The sequence below is a fragment of the Rhinolophus ferrumequinum genome, chromosome 15, assembly GCF_004115265.2.
Source record: "Rhinolophus ferrumequinum isolate MPI-CBG mRhiFer1 chromosome 15, mRhiFer1_v1.p, whole genome shotgun sequence".
NCBI lineage: Eukaryota > Metazoa > Chordata > Mammalia > Chiroptera > Rhinolophidae > Rhinolophus > Rhinolophus ferrumequinum.
This window is the reverse complement of record NC_046298.1, coordinates 42,180,520-42,197,948: the sequence shown is the minus strand read 5'-3', so window position 1 is coordinate 42,197,948 and position 17,429 is coordinate 42,180,520. Positions and strand designations below refer to the sequence as shown.

General features: G+C 47.4%; 1 protein-coding gene across 1 annotated transcript in view; it reads left to right on the top strand.

Annotated features, from left to right (window-relative positions):
- The window catches only part of NOVA2 (NOVA alternative splicing regulator 2), a 29,308-nt gene that overhangs the window by 3,927 nt on the left and 7,952 nt on the right, over positions 1–17,429 (top strand). Inside the window, exons 2-3 of the mRNA XM_033128934.1 lie at positions 4,930–5,073; positions 10,199–10,365. Coding sequence (XP_032984825.1) covers positions 4,930–5,073; positions 10,199–10,365 — 311 coding nt within the window. The remainder of the gene's footprint in view (positions 1–4,929; positions 5,074–10,198; positions 10,366–17,429) is intronic.

Sequence of the window (17,429 nt, the reverse complement as noted above, 5' to 3'; positions counted from 1 at the left end):
ATGAGATTGCATATGTGAAGCTCACAGCATAAGACCTGGCAGATGGTAAGCACTCAATAACCTGCTGTTATTATTATCATTATCATCAACATTATTACTATTGCCACTGAGAATGTCATAGTCCTGTTTCACCAGCCAATGGTGAATCACTGCAAGGAGATCGTACCCCACCCACCTTTCTCTCACTCCTCACAACGCAAAGACAGCATCGCACCTTTCCTCATCTCATCCCTTCAGAGGCACGCGCCAGTTGTATTACATTTCTCACACGAACGGGCAACACCATCGTCCACAGAAAGATACCACACGCCTGCCGTCCCACCCTCCTCCCTGGTACCAGTCCCACATCACACCCCAGACTCCTCAGACCTCCACAGGACACACAACGCTTCTACCCCAACCCCCATACAAGAGCACCTACCATGAGTACAGCGCCCCAGCTTTGGTCCCCCAGAAAACAACTGTACCAAACACAACACCTCTATAACATATACCCCTTCAGCTATGCCTTTGTCATTAATGCCCCCCACCTTCCCAGATCACAGACACCTTTCAGGGTCAACTCTCTGACAGCAAAAAGTGCCACTCTTAACACAGCACCCCACATCTTTTGGGTAGGTTAATGTTCTTTAGGGAGAGTGTGGGGGAGTACTCATTGCTTTTTGGAAGCCTCCAGAAACATCCTGGGGGTGGACACAAAACGGAGAGGGAGACCGGAGACTCATCGTGACTAGATAGAGGAAAGAGAACCCCTTCCCGAGTAGAAATGTTTGGAATTGCAGCCAAAGGGACACAGGTTAGTCAGGAGAGCTGAAGCTGGCATCTTTAATTCTTTAGTCCCTGTCATGGTAGAGGGAGCTGCCGGACTCTAAGGGAAGAGCTAAGAGGAGTGAGCGTGGGTGGGTGGGAAGTTCTGGCATCTAGATTCTGCTTCAGTAGAAGGAAGAACTTTTTCACAGGCAGAGTCTTGGTTCAAAGAGGGCGGGAAGTGTGAGGTCTGGGTTCAGCTGAGGTCACGTGTCTTCCCTTGGTGCAAGGCAGGCTGGGAAATAGAGGCCTGGCTTCTTCCCAGGGGCATTGAGACTCACACAGTGGGACATGCCCTCAAATAGGAAGGACATGCAGATTCTGAAGAGGACCGGACTGGTGGAACAATGGGGACTCCCAGGGCCTAGAGTTCTGAGCTTCTATAAGCAGAAGGTCTCGGCTGGTCACTCGCCCTAGGAGACTGGCCTGAGGAGCGGGCTCCAAATTTCTACTAGTCTGATCCAGGAACCACTGAGCACCCACAGATGGTTTAAGGGGATCCATGGACAAGCTTTTTTTTTTTTTGACTATTGTATGTTTGCATTAATGTGCTTTGAGGGGGAAAGAATAACCAGCCCTCCAAACTCTGATTATTAGCAATGATTTTTAATGTCCTCTTTAAATTGATGCATTGACATTTGAAAAGTGGGTGGACATAAAGGAAATGGACTGTCTTGTTCCCTAAAACAAGGGCTGGCACATAGTGGGTGCCCGGGAAGGATTTGTTAGAGGAAGGGAAGGAAGAGGGAGAGAAGCAAGGAAATAATAGTACAGTGGGACACGAACAGGGCAAAATTCAAGAAGGTACCATGAGGAAGAAGGGTGTTAGAGAGCTACTGAGGGAGGAGAATGGGAGCAGGGTCTCACTTCTACCAGTGAGAGGACATTCCTCCTCCAAGAAGCAGGGGAAAGCCTGGGGTAGCCCCTAGGCGGGGGAGGTGATGCAGGAAATGGGGTCTGCTGTCCTTCTCCTGTTTCCCAATAAAACCCCAAATCTTAGAGGCTCATTTCTGCATTTATAGAGCACTTACTATGTGTCAGACACTGTGATAAGAACTTAACTTGTGTTCATGAAGTAGGTAATAACAATAATAATAATAATAACAATAGCAACAATATTTAATGATTCTCAAGTGCTCTATGTGCCCAAGACCATCCTAAGTATGTTACAGTTTATCATTTAATTAATGACAATAACTCTGAGGTAACACTATCATGTCCCCATTTTACACATGAGAAAACTGAGACCCAGATAGGTGAGGTGACTTGTCAAAGGCCACACAGCCTGTCAGTGACAAAATTCACACTCAGTCTAGGGCTGTTTCTGCTGTTTCCTATGGAAATTCTGACAAAACCTGGAAAGTGTGAGAGAGAGAGGGCACAGGAAATGGGGTGTAGGGACCTCCCCAGTTTGCTTCAGAGCAGATGAATACCTTCTGTCTTCAAGAGAGAAGCTGGGGCAGAGGCCGTAGCTGGAGAGAAGATGGGGGATGGAGTCCAAGAAGGAAAGAGGACAGTCCTAGTGAGAACAGCTCCCCACCTTCGTGAACCTTCCAGAGATGGAGAACTAGCCCCATCTCCATGACAGGTTTAGGGGAGAGGTAGGCAAGGGGCCATCTCTGTGAGCCCAGGGAAGAAAGTGACCTCGGGGTCAGAATGATTGATGGAAAGGTACCCTGAGGAGCTAATTACCTAATAGGCTTAATGGTCTGATTAGGCAAGTTTAAGAGGATTGCCTTGGGCTCAGGGAAACCCCTTAATTCTGGACCCCCTCCCCATGCTGGCACAGCCATATCCAACCCCTCACCCCCAAACCCCCATCTTAACACAGCAGGGAACCTAGAACCTTCAATCTTAAGGGACCAGGTGGTGATGGACAGGGCTTCCAGCCCCCTGCCCTGCCTCCACTTTTACCAGCTCAGTTTCTCTTTGATCTGCTCTGTATATTGAAATTTCCTGGGAGCACATTGAAAATAAGTTTCCTTTGCTTAAAAGAAAAAGTTAAAAACCACTGGGGGATGGTTTAAGACCATAATCTTTGGAAGCCGAATGACCTGGCTCCTCCCCTCCTCCCCCATCCCCCCAGTGTTTATTGCATGCTGGGCAGTACCCTGGGGCACAGGGTGAGGGCTAGTGACACGACCCACAATGGAGTTGATTTCTGTAATACATTGCTCTGAAGGCATGAAACGGAGATCCATCCCCTCCTCATAGTTCAAGGAAAGCCTCCAAGAAGAGACATTTGAATGAGCTCCTGAAGAACAAGAGGAATTCAGTGGGGGAGAGCAGTTCCAGGCAGAGAATGTGCAAAGGCCCTGAGGTGGGACACAGGAGGAAATGTTTAAGGAACAAAAAGGAAAGTGTGTATTGTGTCCTTAGAGGAAGATGAGGACGTGAAGCTGGAAAGGTGGGCAGAGACAAATCACCAAGGGACTTATACTGAGAAGGCTCCAGAATTTTTACCCTGGAAGGACTAGGGGGCAACAGTTTGGTTAGAAGGTAGGAGAGGCTAGGCACCTGCCTTGAGACTGCATTAACTAAGTGCTTTACACATACATGACCAAGAAAATGGGTCCATAACAAAGAATGTCCAAAGCCCCACCAACACCCTCGGCACCAGCTCGACATCCCCTAGGTCTTTGACACTATCTTGAGCACGTTGGTATTTGGCCACTAGCAGTAGAGCGTGTTAAGCAAGGGAGGGCCAAGAATAAAGCAGAATTGCATTCGAATCTCAACCCAGCAATGTCTTCGTGCCCTTAGGCTGGTGATCTTGGGCTGGTGCCTCCCCTTCTCTGAGCCCTTCTGTGCCTCAGTTTCCTCTTTTGTAAAAAGGGATCTCGTTCTACTCACCTCACGGTAAGTTGTGAGGAGTGGATGAAATCAAGCTTGCAAAACACGCAGCAAAGTGCTGGGTCCATAGTGAGCATTGAAAACATCTCCAGAATCCAGCCCTCCTCTCCCCTCACCCTTCGCTGTTTCCACCAGTCAGACCGCCATCACCTCCTGCCTGGACCATTGCAGTCACTGCCTCACTGGGCTCCCAGCTTTTCCACCCTTGCTTCTCTTAGTCTGCTTCCCTCCTGGGTATCAGGGATAGGGATCTTCTTGAAACCTAAGTCAGATCACATCCCTCCTCTGCTCAGAGCCCTCCGTGGCTCCCATCTCCCTTGGAGGAAAAACCCAAAACCTCACCATGGCCCACAAGCCTCAGCACCCCCCGTTACCACCATCCCTCTGAGTCCTCATCTCCTCTGCTCGCCTCCTCTCTCACTCAGCCCCAGCCACACCGGTTACCTCACTCTCCCTCAAACAACCCAGGCACAGTCCCACCCCAGGGCCTTTGCACTTGCTCTTTCTCCATGTAGCCACATGGTTCTGTTCCCTCCTCCACAGCATGGACTCTGGAGCCCGGTTGGGTTCAAATCTCAGCCACCTACTAGCTATGAGAACTGGGGCAATTTCTTCACCTTTGTTTCCCATCTGTAGAATGTTTATTTTTAAGTACCTCTCCCATCGTATCAGTGTGACAATTAAATGAACTCATATTTGTAAGTACTTGGAAGAGTCTAGAGCACATTAGGTGCTGTAAAGTGTTTGATAAACAAAGAAGGCCGCATTGCATTCCCTGGGAGGGCTTTCCTGGCCACCGGATCTGACAGTGCAGCCCCTCCACTCCCCATGTCCTTTCCTGCCTTTTTTTGTTTTCCTAGTACTTACCACCATCTGACACAAACCATACTGTCTGTCTCCCCTCTCTAAAAGAATGTAGCTGTGTAAGCTCTTGACTGAATTGCTAAAACTCTTTCGGCCTTATTTTGCCCTCGAAATCAGGGAGCTTTGTCTGCTTTTTTCATGACTGTTTCACTAGAACAGGGCTGAGCACGGAGCAGGTGCTTGGTAACTATTTGTGGAATGTGAATGAATGAATGAATGAATGAAGAAATGAACATCATTATTTTCCTTATTGCTATTCTCATGGTCATTGCTCCTGTATGTTACTGTGACCCCAGCGGTTTCCTAGCCCACCCCATGCTGGTGGTGCCTCCCTCAGGGTATCCTCTAAAGGTGAAGACTCCTCCCCCCTGACCTCTCCCCCCCTCCCACCGTGTGCCCCTACAGAGGAAGGTGAATACTTCCTGAAGGTGCTGATCCCCAGCTACGCAGCAGGCTCCATCATTGGCAAGGGCGGGCAGACCATCGTGCAGCTCCAGAAGGAGACAGGAGCCACCATCAAGCTCTCCAAGTCCAAAGACTTCTATCCGGGTAAGCCCCTCTGCCCAGGGCTCTGCCCCAGGCCTCCTGTCCTGCCCACCTGGGCCCTGGATGAGGGGGAGGGGCTGCCCCAGGGACAGTGAGAGTGGTGGGGGACCTCCCCTCCTCCTGAGGGGACAGAGCTGCCCCACCACCCACACCCACCCCCCCCCCCACGCCAGGCCCCAGCAGATGGAGGTGGGGGCAGGGCAAGACAATGGGCTTGCTGCATATTCATTAGCTCATTTGCATGATGTGCTGGCAGATGTGCCCCTTCCCACACACCTGCCCCTTTGGGTCAGTTGGAGGAGCTGGTTGGGGGGTGGACAGGAGGCAGGTGTTACGGTGTCTCTCTGGGCTTGGTGGGGACAGCACACCCACTCCTTTCCCCCCACTATTTCCCTTTGGATTTCTCTGTCACCCTCTCTTGCCCAATCTGAATCACACTGTTTTTCTCTGTCTGGGTCATCTTTACATGCCTCTTTCTTATTCCGTCTCTGACTTGCCCACCTCTTGTTCCCTTAGTCTCTATTCCTATGGGCCCCTCTCTGTCTCCTCCTTCCCTTCTCTTCACTCCCATCTCTCTGGTTCTGTGTGAATACCCCCCCACCTCTTGTTCTCTTAGTCTCCCATTGGGTCTGTCTGTCTCTGCCTTTCCCTCTCCTCTTTTCCTCCCTTTCTGTCTTCCCATCTTGTTCCCCATATTTTCATTTCCCTCCACCTTTCATATTTTCTCATTTTCTTCTCTTGCTCTTCAACTCTCCCTTTCTATTCAATCACCCATTCAGCCAATATTCAATAGCACCTCTCAGTGTGGTCATTCTCTGCTGGGGTTACCCTTCATTTCTTTCTGCCTCTGCTCCCCCATTTCTACCTTTATGTTTCTCTCCTTCTCCTAAGCCTCAGCTCCCTCTTGTTTTATTCTCTCTTCAAATGCGGCCTTTTTATCTGCCTCTCCTCCAGTTCTGTCTCCCTCCCCACAACCATACATTTTTCAAGGCCCTTCCGCTCTCTCTAATCCTCCTCAATATCTCACCCCTGCATATCTTCCCTCACAAGACCAGTGCCTGAGCTTCGACATCTAGGAATCCAGGGAAGGCCCCCTGAATTGCATCTTTGGCCTGGCTCTAGTTCTAGTTCATTCTTAATCCCCTTGGATTTTTTTAGGTCAAACATCAGAGCTGCTGGAGCCGAGGGTCAGAACACATTCATATATTCATATTCATATTCATATTCTCTCTCTCTCTCTCTCTCTCTCTCTCTCTCTCTCTCTCTCCTCCCTTCACCCCACCCACCTCCCATCTCACTAAGCAGCTTTGGCAAGAGGTTTAGAGAACAGTCCAGGGAACCAGGCTGTTTCTCTTCTACCCCCTTTTCTCTTCTACCCTGGCCCAGTTTACCCCATACCCTCCAGCCCACAAGGTACGGATAAGACCCTTTCTTGGGACATTCATCCGAGGACACTTGGTTCCTTGCCCCTGGATCACATTCTGTGACATGAGATACATCATCCCCTCCCAACTCAGTGGCACACCCCACAGGCCAGGCAGCTGAGAACCCCAGAGGATGGGACAGTCATTAACTCTCCTGGGACAAACACATAATTCAAACAAGCAACATAAGCCAGCATCTCTCCCCAGCCCTTGGACATGCAGCCAGCCCCCCTCCCCGCTCCAGATTATATGGCATGTGCTGGCTCCTTACTCAGATGCAGGACACAGCCCCCTACATCCTAGTCTGTCCCTAGGACTTCCCAGGACCCACAGGAACACAAGAAATAAGATGCTACTGCTCGAGACAAATAGCGCATTTCCCTCTGCTCCTGGCTGACACCCTTTCATTCATTCATTCAACACACATTCTCTGAGCACCTCCTCTATGCCAGCTCTGTGCTGGATAGAGATGGGGACACAGCAGTGACTGAGACGTCCCAGGCTTGTCTTCTCGAATCTCACATCTCAGTAGAGAACATAGACCAAACACTAGTGACAACCTAGAGTGGTCAGGGCTAGGACGGGGAAGCCCAGAGGATGGTGGGAGCCCAGATGGGTATGCCATTCAACCTTGGGAGGTTGAGCCCAGAGTAAGTAGGAGTGAGCTAGGTAAAGGGCGGTGAGGGGTGCTCCCGGAAGATGAAATAGTATGTTCAAAGGGTGGAGGGGGGATGGTTTATTCAGTGTGGCTGGAACATAGAGAACAGGTGAGAAATGACAATGGAGAAATGGGAAGGGTCCTCTGAGCCTAGTAGGTTCACACACACACACAGACACACAGATGGATAACACACACACTGCACTTGTGTGTCTACTACACGAAACAAAAAACTACCTAGCTCTTAACCCCAAGGGAGGAGCAGAACACAAAGGGGGTCCCCTCCTTCATACAGGAAACTCCAAGCCCCAGATTCAGTCCTTCTGGGTCATACATGGAGAAACTGAGACCCAGAAAGAGGCAGGTACCTGCCCCAGGCCACACAGACTTCTGTACCCTCACCCAGACACCCTTGTGATTCTCAGCTCCTTCTGATTTTGAACATCTGCCTGAAGCTCAGAACGCCATTCCCAGAAGGAAAACACAGACACCCACACTTTTAAAAAATATTTTATTGATTTATAGCATATATGTACCTAAGTGCAAAAATCTTAAGTGACTACTTAATAAATTCATACATATTTTTTTATGACCAAAAATACAAAAGCAAAACTACAATCATTTTATGCTTCCCTTTCTATACCAACGCACATTCACATACCCCATGTGCCCCAAATTTAACACAGGGTTGCTCAGTGGTTAAAAGTTCAGACGGAAGCGAGACATCTGGGTTCAAAACCCTGATCTTTCACTACTGGCTGAATGAACTTGGACAAACCCCAAACCTTCTCTGCCTCAGTGTCCTTGGCAGTAAGTCAGTAATAATAATATTACCTGCCTTGTATATTAAAGCGAACAAATATACATATAAAGTGCTTAGAACGGTGTGTGGTGTTTGGTATCATGTAAGCACCAGCTGTTATTATTGGATATTCTTTCAGACTTTAACTGAGCCCCTCAAAATCCCTGTGGACCCGGGTAACAAACTACAAGGGAGTGGGAGATCACAGACTCCCTGAGCTGGAAGGAAGCCTTGCAGAGATGGAGAGCCTGGCCACTTCATCCAGGCTCTCCCTGGGGCTGCCCCCCACCCCCGCCCCAGTTCCCACCCTGACCCACACCCTTTCCTATTTACACCCAGATGGAGGCAGCCTGCACGCTGACTCACCCTTGGCTCAGACCAAGCCATTGTTCTGGGGTGGGGGGGAGTAAGAGTAAGGAACAGCGGCGCAAAGGAGATGGAGGATATCAACTATACCAGCGACCCCAGACAGTGACACCCAGACACATGGTGAGACTGGCATGCCAGGTTGAGTGGTAGCAAACGAGGGGTCAGAGTAGTAACACCAGCGTACTGCACTCGAGTGCCCACAGGCCACTGGACACTCACCCCAAGTGTCCCAGACATGCAGGCACACAGAGCCTGGCACGCACTCAAGACCTTTTACAGAACCAGACACCTAACTGGTCCTACAGACAGAGTCCCACTCAGGGAGAGACACACACACGCTATACACACGAAACATGGCCAGCTCACCCAGGCACTGACACACACACCCACCGGTCATAGTGGAGTCTTCTTTGTCTGGCTGTAATACATACACGCAGACACACATACACATCAGTCCTCCAAACAGTCCTCTATCCTAACACCTGGGTCTGCCTGTTCTCTTTCTTTCTCACGTTCACACACGTCAGTCATAATCTTGTCTGTTCCTATACACACACTCACACATGATCATGCATACCACACACCTGTCATCCAAATAGTCTTTTGAACACTTACAGGTGTCTAGTCATCTCCCTTACACAGCTGTGCACACACATGCGCAGACACATGCAGTCATACAGTCTTAAAGTGGTATGCATTCATCGTACAGCCTCAGTGTCACTTCGTGAGATTCTTTGTTTCTTTCTCTTAAACTCTCACCTACACTCAGCTCAGTCTCACAAATAGTATACAGAACCTTGAGCATCACAGCAACACTCAAAGTCTTTCTCACACACGAGCACACACACAAACATCTTTCCTGGAATCACTATGTCATACAATCTGTTTGTATCTGTCTCTTCCCGCTCTTTCTTTCATACACCCAGATAAAGATTATTTGGCCAGTCCTGCCCAAGTATATACACTCATGCATACACACACACACACACACACACACACACACACCCCACTCAACCAAACAGCCTCACAGGTATACTCACAGTGTCACCCAAAGTCTCCCACACGCATGTATGCCATCACCACCCAGAGTTAGCTTCTCTTCTCCCCGCTGCCCCCTCCAACACATACACACACATAGTAAGGATGCCCAGGTCAGAACCACAGCCAATATCTGGAGACTCTCCAGCAAAGACACCCAATCTCCCAGTCCTCACTCTTCCATGAGTTGCCTTTGACCCACGCTGCTCACCCCATGTCCACACCCCTGCCCTCCCCCAGCCCTCAGCCCTCCATCTGGTGGGTCCAAGCAAGCACTCAGGCCTCTCTTCTGTCTCCCCCATCCCCCAGCCCTTCCCCATCCTCTCCAAAAGCCCAGAGGCCTTCGCTGCAGGCTTTCAGGGGTTGCCATGGCAACGGGGCCTCGTCCTTCGTCCCCCTGGGGGTGGGCTGAGGACCCGGCCAGCCAGACCGATAAGGGGGTTCCAGTTACTGTGGCAACCGTTGCAGGCCTGAGCTCTCGGCTTCTAGAAGGGGGAGTGAGTGAATGGTTGCCAAAGCAACCGGGAGCCAGCAAGAACTGGGAAGAGGCAGCTGAGCCCTGTCTCCCCTGCCCAGGGCTGCTGTGGGCATCGCAAGGCACTTAAGCATCATTCTTCATCCCCCGGGGTTGTATTAGGGAGGGCGATGAAATACAGATTATAAAATAGGGATCCCAGCTACCCACCATGGCCTGGGAGCCCATGCCAACTTGCCCAGGCTTACCATGTGACCTCTCTCTGGACCTCAGTTTTCTCTTTACATTAAATGGGGCCTCTCTCTCAGGAATGTCCCCATTCCTGTCTGATGAGTGTGCCCTCTCTCTTCCTTGTTCAACAGGAACCACAGAGCGCGTATGCCTGGTACAGGGCACAGCAGAGGCCTTGAATGCTGTGCACAGCTTTATTGCTGAGAAGGTTCGAGAAATCCCACAAGCGATGACCAAACCTGAGGTGGTCAACATCCTTCAACCCCAAACCACGATGAACCCCGACAGAGCCAAGCAGGTCAGCAGGGACGGAATGGGTTTCTGGCAAGCTGGTGAGGTTCAGGAAAAGACACTTCTCCCATTACTGGATTACTATGGGATTCAATGGGATAATGTGGATAAAACATTTATCAATCAAATACGTGGTAGTAGTGGTTATTATTGCTATTATTACTATTCTTATTAGTCAGTCTAGGAACTCCGGACCACCCTGATTCAGAGAGAGAGCGAAGGTTAGGAGTATTTGTCCGAGACACCCCTGCTTATCCCTCTTTCCAGGGACTCTCTAGATCCTCTTCCCTCTCCACCTCATCCCATTGTCCTTCAGAGCAACCTGCCTCCCACTTCCTGTTCTCGCTGTAAGTGACCTCAGCGACAGCCTTTCCACATCTAGAAGAGTTTAGAAATGGCCTCTCATACTGCCCCGCTCCATTAATTACTGTATGGGAGTAGCCACCATTTTGGAGAAATGTATCGTTAGCGAGAGAGGGGGCAGGTCCCTTTCCTACACAGCCATCTCTAGAAGGGATAGAAGGAGGAGGGCAGAGCCTCTCGGTTGCCTCAGTTACAGGGAAGCGGTGGCGTAGGGGCGTAGCAGGGAGCGGACCAATAGCTTCCAGGGCCTCTCCAGTTGCCATGACCACGGTGCGCACCGGGCAGGTGGGCTTGCAGCAAAGCCCCTGACAGCGGTCCTGAGGGTAGGGGGTTAAGGGGGAGGGGAACGCGGGGCTGGCTGCGCACACTCCCTGTTTTCTCTCCCCCTTCTTGGCTCCCATTTACACGCGTGCACGATGCAAAGGGGCGAGAAGCCCGGGACAGGAGGACAGGCCACTTGTGAGGGTTTCTTAACGTCTGCCTAGAAGCAAAGACAAGAGAGCGAGCCTCTGTGAAAGGAATCTGGAATTCTTGGGAATTCTTGTTGCCCTGAGGTGGAGGAGACCACGGACTGAGTTCCCCAAGCTCCTGGGGAAACGGTGGGCCGAAAGCCCTGGAAGAATGCTGCTCAGAGGATCGTCCCAAAAAAGACTGCGGGCCTGGGGCTTGGAGCGTGGGTGCTGTCCTTGGTGCTGAAGCGGCTCCGCTCCATGCGCCCTGCCAGGCGTCCTCCGAATCCTTTCCCACCAGCAGGCCACAGCTTACCCACAGTTTACAGTGAGGCTGCCTTGGTCGGGGCCACAAGGGGCCTAGAGTTCATCAAGAGTTTGTACATGTTGCAGAGAAAATGAGGTCAGCACCATCTGTGCCTGAGCCTCCCACCCCACCCCCTAATCCACAGGAACTCGGAGACAGTAGCGTCGAAAGGTTATAGAACCAGGATTTTTCCTCTGCATTATTAAACTCGGGGGCTCCAAAGAATTATGGAGATAATGGCTGAAGGCTCAGGCTCTGGAGTCAGATGTTGAGTTGAATCTTACTTTGATACTTCTTACCTGTGTGACCTTGAGCAGTGACTTGATTTCTCCATACTTCATTTTCTCATCTGTAAAATGAGATTCATCTGGTACCTGCTTAAGTAAGGGTGGTAGTTAGTGTTCATTGATGTTTGAAAAGCACTTAGCATGTATGCCTAATGCATAGAAAGTTCTCAAAAAATATTAGCTATTGTTACTGTCACGGGATGTTTGAGTCAGGAGATAGGTCGGTCTATTCCCTCTTTGTCTTGGACTTGCTGTGTTACTCTAGGTCTTCTTCCCTTCTATAAGCCTCAGTTTCCCTTCTTTACAGTGTGGAAGCTGGGCCAAACCAGGCATTATACATTGAAATGCCTCCAGGGTTCATAAAGGGAACATAAAGGATTGAGGACTGGGGCTTCATCATAAAGATATACTGCCATCCCTTATAGGGGGCAGCCGCTACTCAATGTGGACTTAGTGTTGCTATATCTTCCAAATTTTTCGAAAGAAGCCAGAATATTTTAAATCAACCGAATTTTAAAGGTCAGCTCCATTTTTAAAACAGTGTGGCTTTGGGCTGGTTATGGCCTGAGGACCACTAGTTTGCCACCCTTATTGGTATCTGAATTATCTAGTAACTTACATTGCATATTCCAGGGTCCCAGCCCTGAAGCAGAATTTCTGGGACTAAGGCCTGGGAATCTGAACGTAGATTCTGGCCTAGGATCCGATCCTGGCTCTGTTACTCACTATCTGTATGACCTTGAGTGTATTACTGAACCTCACTGTGCCTTTGTTTCCCAATCTATAAAATGTGATGATAATAGTACCTTCCTTGTTAGGATTATGGCTAAGATTAAGTAAGTTACTATCTGAAAGTTTAGAAAAGTGCCTAGCACATGGTAAGCACCGTTGCTACTGCTACTGCTGCTGCTGTTGTTACTATTATTTAAAAATCTCCAGACTTGCAAATCACTGGGACAGATGGTCTCTGAGGTCTTCCTGGCTCTACAACTCCTACACTTCCTTGGCTCTGTGATTCCAAGATTCTAGGCATATATTATTCTAAGATTCTACCGTTGTAACATCCTGGGACTCCAGGATTCTACAAAACTGCCTCTGCAGATCCCTTGAAGATGCTGTGGTTTCTACAATCTGAAAGCAGCTACTGTTTTCTGAGGGTTTCCCGTGTGCCAGGCCCTAGACAGTCACTTTCGTCATTGAATATTCCCAGTAACTGTATGGAGTAGCTGTACAGATGTCAATATTGGAGATGAGGAAACTGAAGCACAGAGAGGTGAGGGCACTTGCTTTTACCATTTCTTGGCGGTCAGAGTTTCTTGGATGACAAGGTTCCCATCCTTCCCCCATTGCTCTGAAATGCTGTATCACATGCTAAATACCTCTTTGCTCCTAGATCTGGTTTTGTACATTCTTCTGTTCTATTCCCTTGACTTATCAGACTTCTATTTTCTTACGACTTTTTAAAATAACAGCTATATTGAGATATAATTGAGAAATAACAGCTATATTGAGATATAATTCACCATGTTAAAGTATAATTCACCATGTTAAAGTGTATATAATTCAGTGGTTTTAGTATATTCACAGAGTTGTGCATTTATCACCACTGTCTCATTCCAGAACATTTTCACCACCCCAAAAAGAAGACCCATACCCCTTAACAGTCACTCTCCATTCCCCTTGGTCCCCCTCCCGGCCCCTTCCCACCACTAATTATTTTTGTTGTCTATGGATTTGCCTATTCTGGATATTATATATACATTGAATGATATTTATGTGGACTTTTGTGTCTGGCTTCTTTCCCTTAGCATAATGTTTTCAAGATTCATCCATATTATAGCATATATCAAAACTTCATTTCTTTTTATGGCCAAATAATATTTCATTGTATGGATATATCACATTTTGCCTATTCATCAATTGATAGAAATTTGGGTTGTTTTTACTTTTTAGCTATTATGAATAATGCTGCTAAAGAGCATATGTGTGGACATATGTTTTCAGTTCTCTTGGGTATATACCTAGAGGTGGAATTGCTGGGTCACAGAATAAATCTTTAACTTTTCGGAAAACTGCCAGACATTTTCCAGTGATTGTAACAGATGTGGGATTTAAATCCAGATCTGCCCATGAGGTAACAATCACAACAACCATTTCTTGAGAACCTACTATGAGCACATATTAATTGCACGCTCACATGGCACTCTGTGATTGACACATAGTCTGTGCTCAGCAAATGTTGCTTGTTTGAATGGCTGGATGACGACATGCCCACAGGGGCCAAGCAGAAACATGAACATGTCTGAGGGGAGGTAGCCAGTTATAACCGGCAATGGTAAGCTCTGCGAGTCACCTGAAGAGCTTTCCTACTCAGTTCTTGTTAATGGTGGCTGTGCTTGAATTTTGAGCTCTTCATTTCATGTACAGTCTCAGTTGGGCCTCATAATAATCCTCTGGAGGAAGTATGAATATCCCCATTTGCAGATGAGAAAACTGACTCAAATCTTTTGCTCAGCCGCAGTGGTGGAGTCAGGATTTGAACCTGAGCAGGTATCTTTAGAGTCCAAGGCAGCTTTTCGGGGATGTGTGTGCACAGAGAGATGAAGGCACTTGCTTTTTGTCCTTAGACGTTTTGAAGAGGTTGCCAACATTTAAAAACTGGGATGCTTTACATTTGACAAATCAGAATGTCCAGTTAATCTAGAAAACTCAGGTCAGGCTGAGTTTGGCTACCCAAATGCACAGCATCCTGCCATACACACCACCAGGTAAAATAAATCTGGCTGCCTCCACCCAGTCCTATTCCTTCGTGGTCCTGTGGGCATATCGTCATTCATTCTTTCATCCACCCATTCATTCACCTACCCTTTGCTGAGTGTGTACCAGGCATCCCTCTGAGAATCCTGGAGTAAACAGGACAAACAAAATCTCTACCCTTGTGCATCTTACATTCTCGCAATAGAAACAGAAGATAGTAAATCTTCAATCTATCAGAAACAGAAAATAAGTAAATAAGTAAAATGTATAGGATGTCAGAGAGTGAAAGCACCATGAAGAAAAACCAAGCAGAGACAAGGGAAAATGGAGTATTAGTGTATATACAAAGGGTGCTAAAAAAAAATGTGTACACATTTTAAGAAAGGAAAACTATTAAAATTGTAATACTCAGTTTATATTGATAACAAAAGATGAATACAAGTCACGTTTGACTTCTGCAATTACAAGAGGTGCTCAAAGTGGTTACCATCAGCGTCCAGACACTTCTGATTACGGCGAACTACTGCTTGAGCCATATTGACCAAAGTGTCCACTTGTATACATTTTTTTGGCACCCCCGGTATATTTTTTTCTCCTAACTTTTTATTTTGAAAATGTTCAAAGACTAGTACACTGAACCCCCTAACACACTGCACTTAGGCTCACAAATTATTAACATTTGCTTTATATCTACACACACACACACACGTTGCTTTTTGTTTGTTTGTTGCTGATCCATTTGAAAATAAGTTGTAGGCCTCATGCTTCTTCACCCCTAAATACTTCAGCATATATCTCCCAAGACCAAGGCCAGTCTCCTATGTTATTATATTTACTATTATCATACCTACCAAAACTAATACTAATTCCATACTATTATTTAACAAAAGTCTATATTCAAATTGCCCCAAACTTTTATATCTATATATTACGTATTTTTCTATCCAAGATTCAGTTGGTGTTCAGGTCGACAGAATACCATCATTCATTGTATTTGGTTCTTGTCCCTGATTAGTCTCTCTTGATCTAGAATAGTCTAGGATGTATTTCTGAAGGAAGAGCCAACAAACAGCATTGCTGATTGGATGTTGAGTGTGAGGGAAAAAGAAGACGCCTGAGTCTTGGGCCTGAGAAGTGGAAGGATGCATTTTCCATGTACTGAAATGAGGAAGACCATGGCAGAAACATGTTTGAGGAGAAAGATGGCTTCCATTTTGGACTTCTTAAATTTGAGGTGTCCATTCAACATCATACTAGAGCTGTGAGATTAGCAGTTGGATATGATTCTGGAGGTGTCCATGCTGAGGACGTAAAACAGGCACATAAATGGGCTTTGATAGTTGGGTGGTCAGGGAAGGCCTCTCTGAAGAAGGTGCAATTGTGCAAAGACCTGAATGAAGGGAGGGGTGAGCCTCCTTGTCTGGGAAAGAGCGTTCCAAGTGAGGGAACAGCAGGTGCAAAGGCCCTGAGCCTGGTGGGAACTTGGCACGTTGGAGGAACAGCACAGACGTGTTGAAGTCAGAGATCAACAGGGAGCAGAGCCTGTCGGTCAGCGAGCGGCTCTCAGCCTTGTCAGTCAATGTCCTCCTTCTCCTAGAAATATTTTCCCAGGCCCCTGTACTCTCTGAAATTATTTATAAGATAGAGATATAAAAACATATCTAGATCCGTAAGATTTTTGACAGTTTTGAGATACAATTCACATACATAGAATTCACCCGTTTAAAGCGCAATTCAGTGGTTTTATTATATTCCGAGTGGTGCATCTATCACCGCAGTCAATTTTTGAACATTTCATTTCCTCCAGAAGAAATCTGGATCCCCTAGCTATCACCCTTCAGTACCCCCAGTTCACCACCCTCCCAGCACTAAGCCACCACGAAGCTTTTCTGTCTCGATAGGTTTGCCTGTTCTGAACATTCATATACATGGAATCACACAAAATGTGGTCTTTGGCGCCTGGCTTTGTACACACAGCATAATGTTTTCTAGGTTCATCCATGCTCTAGCATGGATCAGAACTTCATCTGTTTAAGTTGATTGCCAAATCCATTGTACAGATGTACATTTTCTGTATCCCATAAGACGTTTTTTAAATAAAGGAGAAATGAAAGGAAGGTGATTTGTTATAAAATAAGATGAATGTTAATATGTAAATGCTCAGCCAGCACCACAGATGAAGAAATAATGAAATAGCTGCCCACACCTAATATAGCCTGAGTGAGTGAGGAAGTAACAAAGTCAGTGATACAGAGTGTACTATTGGAGACGTAAGTGATAAAGGTGGCATTACTGCTGATGTCATGGTTTTCCAAAATGATGAAAGACTCTTGGTCAAGTTCAGAACAAAACAAAGTGCAACCTTCCCTTAACTGACTGAGAGTAGCATTCCTGGAAATTTCAGTAGATCTTAAAACTGTGCAAAAAAAATACTTGGTATTTATATGTATCATATATGTATCAGAGATTTATACACAGACTTCACCAACATGGATGTCCAAGGGGACATTCAAAAATCATAGACGACCTGGGATGGTTCATCATTGTGAGGAACTGACTCTAACATGATGGGGTGCAAACATCCGTGGCCCTGCTCCCTGAATGCCCACATCTGCCCCTAATCATTGTGACAACCACAGCCGCTCCCATAAATTTCCCAAACTCCCACAGGGTCTGGCTTGGGGGTGGAGAGGAGAAGCGGAGATGATAGCTTAGGGGTTGGAATACACAGGTCTGGGGGGATGTGGGAAGGATGGAGAAGGAGGAATTTCTGTGTGGAAATGCGCTTGGAGATTTAAAAGGAGACATTTAATTTTGAAATATCCCCACTGGAATTAACAGTGATCAGTTTTGTGGCTGCAAAGGATGGGCTGCTCTGCCACTGAGAAGGAGGGACCACCATTTTAAG